This window comes from Carettochelys insculpta, chromosome 9, assembly GCF_033958435.1.
Source record: "Carettochelys insculpta isolate YL-2023 chromosome 9, ASM3395843v1, whole genome shotgun sequence".
Lineage (NCBI taxonomy): Eukaryota > Metazoa > Chordata > Testudines > Carettochelyidae > Carettochelys > Carettochelys insculpta.
Genome location: NC_134145.1, coordinates 46,981,675 through 46,995,617, shown reverse-complemented (window position 1 = coordinate 46,995,617; position 13,943 = coordinate 46,981,675). Strand labels below are relative to the sequence as shown.

Genomic DNA, 13,943 nt, shown 5'->3' with positions numbered 1-13,943 from the left:
GTCTGTCCACTGTGGGTCTGGCCTGAGGCAAAACCATGTGATTTCAGCTCTTGGTGGCCTCAGCTGCCACCCTGTGATTTCAGATCTTGATATCTACCAAAGTGGAGTCTCATTAAAAATAAAAACACACTAGTATGCAGCTCTATCTTTTAACAGGTGGGGAGGGCTAGTCAGACCAGGCTTATAGCTATATGGCTAAGGCATTGGCAGGGACAAGGCACTCAGCTAGCTGGTTCAACCCATATCCATCCCTGTCTGCTTTACAGTGCTTTAAACCAAGGAGTCCTGTGTAATCCATGTCTTATATCGACTGTCCTGTCCCCACAATGACTTGGAGCATTGGTGAGATTTCACAATTCTTATACTGAGTGTTAGCATAAATTGTGATTTTACAACAATGTGTTTACAATAGACAAAATCTCATTGCTTCCTTGCTACCCATCAGTCTTTGTTTGCAAGGTATCACATGCACCTGTATGCTGTCTTCATACATCTGACAAAGGCGTTTGATATCGTCAACAGGGAAGCCCTTTGGACCATTCTAATACAACTTGGCTGCCCAAGAAAATTTGTCCAGATTATACGCCTTTTCCATGATGACATGACAGGCGAAGTACTGTCTGATGGAGCCACATCAGCCGCCTTCAACATCACCAACTGCGTGAAACAAGGATGTGTTCTTGCTCCTGTCTTATTTAACCTGTTCTTTGCATGCATCCTTAACCATGCAATGAAAGATCTGGACTGAGGTATATACTTGAAATACCGGCATGATGGTTCACTTTTTGACCTCTGTTGCCTGAACGCAAAGACTAAGACAGTGCAGAAACTCCTTTCTGAGGCACTCTTTGCCGACGACTGTGCCCTTATGGCTCACACTGAAAACGATCTTCAGCACATTGTCAACAAGTTTGCTGAGGCCTCGCAACTTTTCGGACTATCTATCAGCCTCGGAAAGACAGAAGTTCTCCATCAACCTGCACCTGGATCAAATGCTCCTGTCCCGAGTATCTCCATTGACGGCACTCAGCTTAAAGTAGTGGAGAACTTTAAATACCTGGGTAGTGTCATATCCAGTGATGGATCACTGGATAATGAGATCAACATGCGAATATCCAAAGCGAGCCAGGCACTTGGCTGTCTGCGTGTCAAAGTTCTAAACCACCATAACATCTGGATGTCAACAAAACTGCTTGTGTACAGAGCTGTTGTTCTCTCATCTCATTTGTACGGGTGTGAAACATGGACACTATATAGGCATCACATCAAGCAGCTCGAAGCATTCCGCATTCACTGCCTCCGTAACATCATGAAGATCTGCTGGCAAGACAAAGTGCCCAATCTTCAGGTCCTCGAGAGAGCCCAGATGACAAGCATCGAAATGATGATTATGAAGTCACAACTACGTTGGACCAGTCATGTCAGCCGCATGGATGCCAACAGAATTCCTCGCCAGCTTCTGTATGGTGAACTCTCCCAGGGCATCTGGCGTATAGGTCGTCCATGGAAATGCTACAAGGATACCATCAAAGCCAATCTGCAGTACAGCAGTATCAAACCTAGGGACCTTGAGGACACTGCCAGTGACAGAACACAGTGGCATGCAACAGTCAGAAATACCTGCATTGCCTTTGTGGAAGACCGCTGCTGGCATCTACAAGAGGCATGCGAACGACGTCACAGAGCATCAGCAATGCACAACCCACAGATTGCAAACTTCCCATGCACCATCTGCGGCAAAATGTGCACCTCTAGAATTGGCTTATACAGTCACCAGAGGGCACACCATAAGACCAGTAACAGGTGACCTGCACAGATTTGTCATCATCGGATCGATGGACTACCATTAATTAATCACATATGCACACCTTTGCATTCTCAGGCAAATGATCTCTGGGAGACACATTCCTCCCAGCCTTCAGCAGCATTGCGTTCCTGCTGGCACATTCCATACATGCACAAGCTTAAATGTTTTGCCAGAACAAGGGCTGAATGCTTTTGCGTTTGCCTTTAAGGATTATGCCTGTATCATATGAATGGAGATTTCTGTTGGTGCCATTTTAATTACTTTTTTACTCTATTTAAGACAGTATTACAGCTGAATTCAGATGCACACATTTCTTCTCTTGTGCTTATGCTAAATTTTATCCCTCTGGGTGCCAGTGGAGTCAAAAGAGGACAGGAAGGAATCCCCCACAAAGTATAACATGACGCACAAGCACCTGCCCACATAAAGCAGGAGAGGAATTTCTGAAGCACCTGGGTGCTAGAATTGAAGGACCAAAGGCATGGAAAAATGTAGCAAATCCAATGTTCTTATGTTAATAATCAGGCAGTTCTCTAGCCTGGAATTTTAAATCTGATTGAAGTTCATTTTTTGTCACATAGTGTTAGGAGCGAGCTGTTAATGAGCACAGGCAGGTTTAAGGTTACTAGACGTAGTGCTGAAAACACATTTTTTACTGTTCTAGTTTTTCAAAGGGCAGTAAGTTGGAGGAGTTGCTTGCTGTATCAGGATGAAATGTATGCTGCCACAAAACCATAGGAGATCATTCCAATTATAGGGCCTTTTACTACACTTCTCACATAAGCAAAATTCCCTTTGAAATTAGTGGCTAATTGAAGCAATGAAGCCTAAGAATATTACTGTTTTACATACATTAAAGACATGATCTGCATACTTTTAGAATGTATTGTGACAAGTCCCTTGTCAGCCCTCTCAGTTCTGTGTGTCCTAGCAGATTGTAGTGTGTCCTCTCTGACCCATTGTGGCCTTTTTGCTGCCTGGATCTTTCCAAAGGCAAGGGTCTCCACTTACCACGCCATTCACATTATAGGCAAGTCCCAAACAGTAGGGAGCAAGCCCCCTTCAGCAGGTTTGGATGCTCCTACCCTTCCAGCAGGGCAGCTCTACAGGGGAAGGGAGTAGGGAGCCCAGGCCTGCCCACTGCTCTGGGTTCAGTTCTAAGTGAGAAGCAGCTGATGGGGTTTTAAATCTGCCCCAAACACAGCAGAACCTGGGCCACCTCTCTGGCCACTTCTCTCTAGCCCTTTCTCCCAATACCTCACTGCACCGCCTTGCTCATATGAACCTCCAGCCTCTCTTCCTGGTGCATCTCTCAACTTCTTCCCCCTTCTGCCTGGCAGCAGGAGTCAGGGGACAGGTTCTACTTCAGCCACCTTTTGGCCCATCAAGCCATGGTGGCAACCCTGTTGTCCCTGAGCCTGCAGCCTGAGGTGCTGGGGATTGTCGAGTTCATGCTGGGTCACCTGCAGTACCTCCAGGTTTGGGTGGAGGGGCTACCATTGCATCTAAGAACATAAGAACATAAGAACATAAGAATGGCCATACTGGGTCAGACCAAAGGTCCATCGAGCCCAGCATCCCATCTGCCGACGGTGGCCAATGCCAGGTGCCCCAGAGAAGGAGAACAGAAGACAATGATCAGTGATTTATCTCCTGCCATCCATCTCCTGCCCTTGTTATGAAGGCTAGGGCACCATACTTTATCCCTGGCTAATAGCCATTTATGGACCTAACCTGCAAAAATTTATCAAGCTCTTTTTTAAACCCTAATAGAGTCCTGGCCTTCACAGCCTCCTCGGGCAAGGAGTTCCACAGGTTGACTGTGCGCTGTGTGAAGAAAAATTTCCTTTTATTAGTTTTGAATCTACTACCCATCAATTTCATTTGGTGTCCCCTAGTTCTTGTATTATGGGAAAAGGTAAATAATTTTTCTATATTCACTTTCTCCACACCATTCATGATTTTATATACCTCTATCATATCGCCCCTCAATCGCCTTTTTTCCAAACTGAAAAGTCCCAGTCTCTCTAGGCTCTCCCCATATGGGACCCTTTCCAAGCCCCTAATCATCTTAGTCGCCCTTTTCTGAACCTTTTCTAATGCCAATATATCTTTTTTGAGGTGAGGAGACCACATCTGCACGCAGTACTCGAGATGTGGGCGTACCATAGTTTTATATAGGGGAAGTATGATATCTTTTGTCTTATTATCGATCCCTTTTTTAATAATTCCTAACATCCTATTTGCCTTACTAACTGCCGCTGCACACTGCGTGGATGTCTTCAGAGAACTATCCACTATAACTCCAAGATCCCTTTCCTGATCTGTCGTAGCTAAATTTGACCCCATCATGTAGTACGTGTAATTTGGGTTATTTTTTCCAACATGCATTACCTTACACCTACCCACATTAAATTTCATTTGCCATTTTGCTGCCCAATCACTCAGTTTGCTGAGATCTTTTTGTAGTTCTTCACAATCCCTTTTGCTTTTGACTGTCCTGAACAACTTGGTGTCATCTGCAAACTTTGCCACCTCACTGCTTACCTCATTTTCTAGATCATTGATGAACAAGTTGAACAGGATCGGTCCCAGGACTGACCCCTGGGGAACACCACTAGTTACCCTCCTCCATTGTGAAAATTTACCATTTATTCCCACCCTTTGTTTTCTGTCTTTTCACCAATTCCCGATCCATGAAAGGACCTTTCCTCCTATCCCATGACCACCTAATTTACATAAAAGCCTTTGGTGTGGGACCGTGTCAAAGGCTTTCTGGAAATCTAGGTATATTATGTCCACTGCGTGCCCCTTGTCCGCATGTTTATTAACCCCTTCAAAGAATTCTAATAGATTAGTTAGACACGACTTCCCTCTGCAGAAACCATGCTGACTTTTGCCCAACAATTCGTGCTCTTCTATGTGCCTTGCAATTTTACTCTTTACTAGTGTTTCTACTAATTTGCCTGGTACTGATGTTAAACTTATCGGTCTATAATTGCCAGGATCTCCTCTAGAGCCTTTTTTAAATATTGGTGTTATATTGGCCGTCTTCCAGTCATTTGGTACCAAAGTGGATTTAAAGCATAGGTTACAAACCACTGTTAATAACTCCGCAATTTCACATTTGAGTTCTTTCAGAACCCTTGGGTGAATGCCGTCTGGTCCTGGAGACTTGTTACTATTCAGCTTATCAATTAATTCCAAAACCTCCTCTAATGTCACTTCAATCTGAGTGAGTTCCTCAGATTTGTCACCTAAAAAGGCTGGCTCAGATTTAGGAACCTCTGTAACATCCTCAGCCGTGAAGACTGAAGCAAAGAAATCATTTAATCGCTCCGCAATGGCACTGTCTTCCTTGATCGCTCCTTTTATATCTTTATCATCCAAGGGCCCCACTGCTTTTTTAGCAGGCTTCCTGCTTCTAATGTATTTAAAAAACATTTTACTACCGTTTTTTGAATTTTTGGCTAGCTGTTCCTCAAACTCTTTTTTGGCTTTTCTTAATACCTTATGACACTTAATTTGGGAGTGTTTATGTTCCTTTCTATTTTCCTCACTAGGATTTGACTTCCACTTTTTAAAAGCTGCCCTTTTCTCTCTCACTGCCTTTTTAACATGGCTGTTTAGCCATGGTGGTTCTTTGTTAGGTCTCTTACTGTGTTTTTTTATTTGGGGTATACATTTAAGTTGGGCCTCTAGTATGGTGTCTTTAAACAGTTTCCATGCAGCTTCCAGGGATTTTAGTTTAATTACTCTACCTTTTAGTTTCTGTTTAACTAGCTTCCTCATTTTAGTGTAATTCCCCTTTCTGAAATTAAATGCCAGAGTGTTTGACCGCTGCAGTGTTCTTCCCAACACAGGAATATTAAAAGTTATTATATTGTGGTCACTATTTCCAAGCGGTCCAGTAACAGTTACCTCTTGGACCAGATCCTGCGTTCCAGTCAAGACTAGATCGAGAATCGACTCTCCCCTTGTGGGTTCCTGTACTAGCTGCTCCAAGAAGCAGTCATTTAAGGCATCAAGAAATTTAATCTCTGAATCCCGTCCTGAGGTGACATGCACCCAATCAATATGGGGATAATTGAAATCTCCTATTACTGTGTTTTTTATTTTGATAGCCTCTCTAATCTCCCTTATCATTTCAGCATCACTATCACTGTCCTGGTCAATGTCTGTGCTCAAACCTCTGGCCTGAAGCCGATGTACTTTTTTCAGCAGTCTTCTGCCTTCCTTGGATCCTCACAAGTGCCTGGTCCTGGGTAGGGATTTCAACTGCACCCTCAAGGAATGGGACTGCATGCACACCAAACAGTGCCTGGCTGCCACAGGCATCCTCAAGGAGCTAGTAAATCACTCCCTGTTGGACATCTGAAGCAGCCACCACCTGGATCAGGACACTGCTTTATGTTTGTCCAGGTGATAGGTCAGCAGTTGTTTGACTCCTGGTTGGATCACATCTACATTTTTCATCATCATCTTTATTGTCCCACTCTTCCAGTGTTGGGATAAATCCCATTCTCAGACCACCACTTGGCGGCTGTTATGTCTTCTCTGTCTTCAGGGAAGCCAGGGCCAGATTACTGGCACTTCAGCAACAGCGTCCTGGGGAATGTGGGCTTTGTGGTGTCCTTCTGGGGGTTCTGGCTGGCCTGGCATCTGGGATTAGTCCTTAATAAGTGGGGTCCTCCCTTTGTTGTGCAGGCAAGCTGGAGGATCCTCCATGGGCATGTACTTGGAGTGCTTCACTTTGTCCCCAACACTTTTTCCTTTCACAGCTTGAAGGTGGCCCTTGCATATGTCTAACTTGAGTATACCAGGTTACAGCCCCTCTTCCGGCTCCTTCAGAACATCCTGTTGAGGTTCTGTCTGCACTTCTCCCCACATCTTATGATCCTCCAGACCCCATCCATGACCCCCACAAAGTCATGGGACCTCCTTGTCAGCCTGCTCCTGGCAATGGCATAAGTGGCCATTTACAGGACAAGGGAGAGGAGACTGGCTGAGAGTGGGGACTGTGACTGTGGGGCCTACTTTTATTCCTTGTTCCATTCATGCATCTGGGCAAAGCTCCTTTGGATGGCATCCACTGGCTCCCTTGAGACCTTCAGGGAGCAGTGGGTGCTGTCCAGTGCTCTTTGCTCAGTGTGCCTTTCTGGCTCCCTCATTTTGGCCCTGTGAGCTTCAGGCCTGTCCATGTTTTTCTTTTTCATTGTCCTGCAAGTTCATTTGGAGTCCCATCTTTAGTGGACCTTCTAGCTGTGGGCAGACTTGTGCTCACCCACATTCTCAGTCCCCAATAGGACCAGGCTCTTGTTGCATTCATCTTGTCATTTGCCACAACATACTTCACCAACTTCTGATAATAATCCAGGTTATTAGGTGCTAATATGTTTTTTGTTAAATATAAAAACACCACAGTTAGCATTTGCTACTACACCTGTATTGAAAGATCCCATTTTCAAGGTTTGTTTTGATTTATAGTGATATCTTCAGCTGCAATGCAGAATTTTACAAAAGGGCTGCATGTTTTGGCAGGGGGAATTAAGTCAGTGACCACATAACATGCAAAATTTAGCACTAGATGTCTCAAGGTTGGGGAAAATATTCTTACTCAAAATGTACATATCACTCACTCTATTATGTACACTGCCTGTAAATAAATAGTTATGTCATTTTAAAACTGGAAATTTATCAAGCCATTTGAAAATCTTTAGTTATATTTAATTCACTTAAATGAGCACCTATACATAGCTCTAGGTTCTACACAGCTATTACAAAACATATACTTTGCTTCTATGGAAAAACAGTATCAACAGGCTGTTTGCAGTTACCAAAGATAAATCTGGGTGCACATAGAGTGATTGACATAATAATTTGGAGGGATACTGTTAAATGATACGTTTTCAATTTTTTTGTAAGGTTTGTTTCTACTCTACAGAGTAACTGTGTAAAAATGCCAGCTTTTTGCCAGTTTTCAGACATAGCTCTTACTGTATTGAGGAAGAAAAAAAATCACTTTTATTTCTATTAATACTGTCATCAACATGACTACAGTCAACCTGCATTCTGTTCTAGCCCATGTACCATCAACACAGTTATTATATGAATAAATAAGATATATGGTCATAGCTTCAAACATGGAACCTCACAATGCCATTTCTGTAGGGTAACATTCATATTATAACATTGCTTTAAAAAAACAGAAAAAATATTATGTCCTACCAGCTGGGAAACTGGAAGATTGTAATTTAAAAACTGAACAGGGATTTCACTAGGAAGGTGGTAAAGCACTGCAAAGTGTTACCTAGTGAGGTGGTGGGATCTCCATCCCTAGAAGTTTTCAAGTTCTGGCTTGACAAAGTCCTGGCTGGGATGATATCGTTAGGACTGGTCCTGGTTTGGCCAGGGGGCTGGTTTTGAAGACTTCCTGAGGCCTCTTCCAGCCCTAGGAACCTAGGATTCTGTATCAGTACCACAAGTAAAATAACATCGTCTTCAGGGACCCCTTGTTCTAACACACGTTATTTCTGGTGTGGAATGCAGACTGTCACTATGTTGGAATTAATAACATAGATCTAATATCATAGGTTTTGACCATAAAGGCTGGCTTCTTAATGAGACCAAACAAGACAGCAAATTGGATTTGAACTCTGACCTTCCTCACCTTTACAAAAAACATATGATTTCTATGAATTACTGTTGGGAGCAAGGAAGCATGTCATTTTTTTCTGCAAAGCCAGCCAAAGGGATCATTTTTACATGTTGCCCCAGGTGCCAGATTTTGTTATTTTTGTGCACTTCTAATTTAGTTTTTAAATTATAAATATTTTGTTTCCTGATGATTTTAAACTACTCGTTACAAGTGTTCTGCCATCTACAATATCTCCATTGAATAAATGTGAACTGCTAAATTTGGATGGCATAATCACAGTTTTCAGTGCAATCTCCTGACCTCCTAACTAACAAGACAGCAATGGCCCTCAGACAGGTATTTGAGGATAATTTCCCTCTCAAAAGAAAAGTTTTACTTATCAAATATTACCTCCTTCCTTCATCTAGGTAAAAGGTGCCTTCGTTGAATCTTCAGAGTATCCTAAATATTAGTAAATGTACCAGAGTTAAGTTTTCAGAGCACTCCAGGAAAGCTAGTATAAGATAATATTACGACAGTTGCTTTGTTGTGAACAAGGCATCCCACAGCCACATGCTAATATATTATGAATTGCAAGGGTCAAAGACTAGCACCCAATGAGACAATCTCCCACTTAATTCAACTAAACTGTCAGGCCTGCCAGTACTGACAGAGTTCCTTTAAGTTGCTAGTTCCTCACAGATGCTACTAAATACAAATATAATTGTAACATTCTAAGTTATCTGAAAATTAAAGGGTTTGGTTGCCACGAGAATACTTAAAGAACAAGATAGGATTATAATTATTCCTTGTGAATGAAAGCTGTTCTGTTCTTTTTTGTAAATTCCCCACATTTGCAAAAAAGTAATCTTGCAATCTCCACTGACAAGGGAAATGATTTACTGCAAGATAAACATGCTTGAAGAAACCTTACATGATAATTATGCTTAAAGTGTTCCCTGAAAAAGCCTGAAGCATTAACACTTTGCTAAACTTTTTTTTTAAGGTGTAAACTGTGAGCTGGAAATTGATGAGTGTTTCTCACAGCCTTGTCTAAATGGTGCAACCTGTCATGATTCTTTGGGTAGCTATTTCTGTTCCTGCGCACATGGCTTCCGAGGTGAACTCTGTGAAATCAACATTGATGAGTGTACCAGTCAGCCATGCCTCAATGGAGGGCAGTGTATAGATGATGTCAATAGGTATGTATCCTAGATGGAGAGGAACTTATTTACATGAAGGACCATTGCTCTTCAACATGAACACTAAATGGTTGAAATAATGGGTACTTGGTGAGCTGAGTTGTCAAATTGTTGATTTCATTTACCAAAAGAGGATCCAACTCTAAATTTGGTGCAAGTTTGGGTGCATTAAGAAATGCAAGATTGGACCTACAGCTGGTAAATTGACAGGAGTCTGCTCAAAGACTGACTGCTATGTGGATTCCTCGCATTTGTAACTTTACAAAGCAGTGGTTAGACCGCTCTCCACTACTTTTATTTAAAGGTGAATACTTGCACTATTTTGATAAAATAAATCGTGAAAATTGTAGTCATCCACTAAAGCTTCTGTTTCTTAATCAATATGAGGAAGTGTACATGCTGCTATTGTTCAACCCTTCACTTTGAAAGAATAGAAACAGGAAAGAAAAGTGAAGAAAGAAATATATAAGGCATTTTACTGGTACGTAAGACAACAGGCCCTTGACCCACAGAGCCTACATTTTGCATAGATAAAGGTAATAGGAAAAATAAGGGAAAGAGATGCAGCTTACAAACAAGTTCCTTTTGCTGAAATTAAGTGAAACCTAGACAGGCAAAAATCAGGTCCTAGCTCTTTGATGATAACATTGCATACTGCTATCCAAGAGAGGGGAAACTATGCAAACATAAAATCTATATTATAGAAATTAGGATAGAAAATATCAATTGGTTCAGATAAGCAATTCCTGTGTCAGTGCAGGATTGATCCCTATCATGTGAATTCCAGTTCTTAAGGGGTGATTTTAAAGATACCAGTAATAAAGAACTCCATCAGAAGACCCATGCCATCAAGAGCCTGGACTTAATTTTAAATCACAATAGAAGAAAGATTATGTCCCAGAAATAAACTTTTGCACTGTATTACAACATTATGTTAGCCTTGCAGAATTCCCTTTCTATAGTACTAAGTGAATCTGAGCAATACAATGCAATTTTTGATTTTCCAGTTCAGCTGAAGCGTAGCAGAGGGAGGGAAAGAGGTCACCTTTCATCTGACACCCTCTTGGCAGAGTCATTTAGAAAATCTGTGACCTTTTGAGGACACACACTTATTGTAAGAAGCAATAATGCTCTTTCTTGCCTGACTATATCATGCTCATTTACTTCCTGGAGGCCAAAACTGTGGCACATGTAGGAGTACATTGAAGTGACTGACTATACTGGAATGTATCTGCAGCATAGCAGGGAGATTGATACACTGGAGGGTAGGGATGAGATCCAGGGAGACCTAGACAATTTGGACAATTGGGCCAAAAGAAATCTGATGAGGTTTAACAAGGATGAGTGCACTTGGGATGGAAGAATCCCAAACACCACTACAGGCTGGTGACCAACTGGCCAAGAAGTTCTGCAGAAAAGGACCTGGGGATTACAATGGATGAGAATCTGGATATGAGTCAACAGTGTACCCTTGTAGCCAAGAAGGCTAATGGCATATTGGGGTGCATTAGGAGGAACACTGTCAGCTGCTCTAGAAAAGTAATTTCCCTATATTTGGCACTGGTGAGGCCACATCTGAAGTATTGAGTCCAGTTCGGCTTCCAGATTACAGAAAGGATGTGGGTACTCTGAAGAGAGTTCAGTGTAGAGGCCACAAAAATTATTACAGGCTGGAGCACATGCCTTATGAGGACAAGCTGAGGGTTATGGGCTGATTTAGTCTACAGAAGAGGAGAGTGAAGGGAGGATTTCATAGAAGCCTTCACCTACCTGAAAGGGGTTTCAAAGAGAATGGAGAAAGGCTATCCCCAATGGTGACAGATGATAGAATGAGGAGCAATGGTTTCATGTCATGTTGCAGGAGGTCTAGGGTATGAGGAAATACTGTTTCACTTGGGCTACATCTACACTATAGCAATCTTTCAAAATAAGTTCTTCTGGAAGATCTCTTCCACAAAAAACTTCTTTCAAAAGAGTACACACTAAAAAGCAGATTGAAAGATTGATCCACTCTTTCAATAAAGATTTTCCAAAAAGGGTACATTTAGAATAGCTTATATAGCAAGAACTCAAAAAATCTACAGGTATCATCTTGAAAAAAGTCCTTAGCTCTATGTTGCAGAAAAATAGTCACAATAACTATTAAATCTAGACCAACATGATCCATCCTTCAGATAAGTGTCTCTTATAATTGTGAATAAAAACTTAAATATCTTATTTTGTTCATGTTAAAATTGTATAAACTTCTTGCTTCTATGTAAATCTGCAGGAACAAAGACATACCACCTATTTTAGATTATAATAGCCTATAAATAATTATATTGTCTTATCAAAACAATTTTAAGCTTTCCTAACTAGACTTTTATTACAAAATACAATGCTGGTGTATGGAAAAAATCCTAGTCTTTACATTAGTTCATAAAATGTGTATCATCTTCAAGGCAGCCAAAAAAACCCCAACCTTTTTCAGCGCAATATCTATTTCCCCATTCTTGAAACTCCCTTTCACATTTTGAAAATGACTGACATTTTGCTAGCCATGACGGCCTTAGAATTTAAAATGCGTTTCTCACCAAATTAATTTCAGATCAAAGTGCTCCTGAATCACTGAAGAAGTTGAAGGGATATATAGGAACCCCATTATTAAGATTTTACATGCAGCAAAACATGACCTATCAGTTCAAATCAAATACAATTTAGCCTTGGTAAGGTTTTTGCAATCACTTAATTCAGACACTAGAATATTTCTCTTGCTTTTGACGCACAGCCCCACTGACTTTCACCTAGGTGCTTTCTCTTGTGTGTTCTGATTGCTCCACTCATGATCATTCTGACACAAATCTACACTACAGATTTTCCAGAAGATCTCTTCTGAAAAAACTTAGTTCAAAAGAGTGTGTCCATACACATATAAACAGATAGAAAAAGCAATCTGCTGTTTCGATAGCGCGCTTCCACACCACTCGCTCTTTCAAAAGATTGGACCAGTGATCAAAAAATCTGCTGCCATAAGGACTGCTCTTTTGAAAAAAAGGGCCTGTGGATCACCTACATTCACTTTTTTTTTTTTGAAAGAAGCTTTCAAAAGGAACTGCTCTTCCTGACCTGGGGGCAGAAGACAGCTTCTGGAAGAAGAACCACGTTCTTTCATTCTCAGATCAAAAGAGAGCATTTTGTGTGTGGACGCTCTGCGTGTTCTTTCAAAAAAAGGGCGTTATTTTCGAAAAGAACTTGCCAGTGTAGATGCAGCCTAGAAAAATGGGGAAGATCTGAAATGGGTTGCCTAGGGAGATGGTAGAATTAACTTCCATAGAGGTCTTTAAGCCCCAGCTTGATAAAGGCATGGTTGGTATGATTTAGTTGGGGTTGGTCCTGCTTTCTGCAGGGGATTGAACTCGATGACCTCCTGAGGTCTCTTTTACCCCTATGATTCTATGCAGGTTAGTTTGGTAATCATAATGAAAAAGGATCTGCATACTAACATTACAAAAAGAGGTTGGACAGCAGACCAAATCTGAAATATGAGGATAGTTAGCCAGTCTTTTTCTGGCATCCTGCCTCTTATTAAGATGTTAGAGTTAGATGAAGGCTATTATTCTTCACATCATAGTTTCTCCTCTCTGCCTCATCCCATAGTGAAGTTATAATCCTTTAATGGGACAAGCTTCTGGTAGGAACATACATGTGAAGTCGTAGATATAGCATTCTGAGCTATTCATGCAAACATTAGGCCAAATTCTGATCTAACGTTCAGTCTTGAAGTCCTGTTGCCTTCATTGAAATTACTTGGGTATAACATAAGGCAGAACTTGGCATATTGGGCCCAACTGTCTTCTGAAACCAGTTATACACTACAATGATGCCAGCAGAGAGTCTGTTGATTTCCACTGGTACCCACAAAATACTAGCAAGTGCACATACAAAGTGTAGTTGTGTGTACTCAAAAGACTTGATCCAAAACCCATTGAAACCAATGTAAATACTTTCAGGGGGAATTGGGTCAGGCCTAAAACAGGCACTACTCTGGACAGGTAGCTATTTTGCACATTGGGAGAACCTAGAACACAGTGCCCCAAGTAAATTTGGTCTGATGGCCTTTTTAAGGGAACAGGGGATTTCTCAGAGAAGTGCACAGTAGACCACGCCCCCCCCCACAAGATGCATGCACTCAAGTTGTGCGTATCTCAGGTTAAAGTGGCTCTGGATGGCAGGAAGCTGGGCTGCGCTTGTCATTTTCCCCACTCTTGTCAGGGATGGCAGCCTGACTCTCCCTGCTCCTGTCAGGGGCTGCAGCTGC

The 13,943-nt window shown here is 41.7% G+C and overlaps 1 protein-coding gene across 1 annotated transcript in view; it reads left to right on the top strand.

The window, feature by feature from the left end:
* Window positions 1–13,943, top strand: part of CRB1 (crumbs cell polarity complex component 1) — a 156,503-nt gene that overhangs the window by 20,505 nt on the left and 122,055 nt on the right. The window contains exon 3 of the mRNA XM_075003295.1: window positions 9,451–9,646. Within this exon, the coding sequence (XP_074859396.1) occupies window positions 9,451–9,646 (196 nt within the window). The remainder of the gene's footprint in view (window positions 1–9,450; window positions 9,647–13,943) is intronic.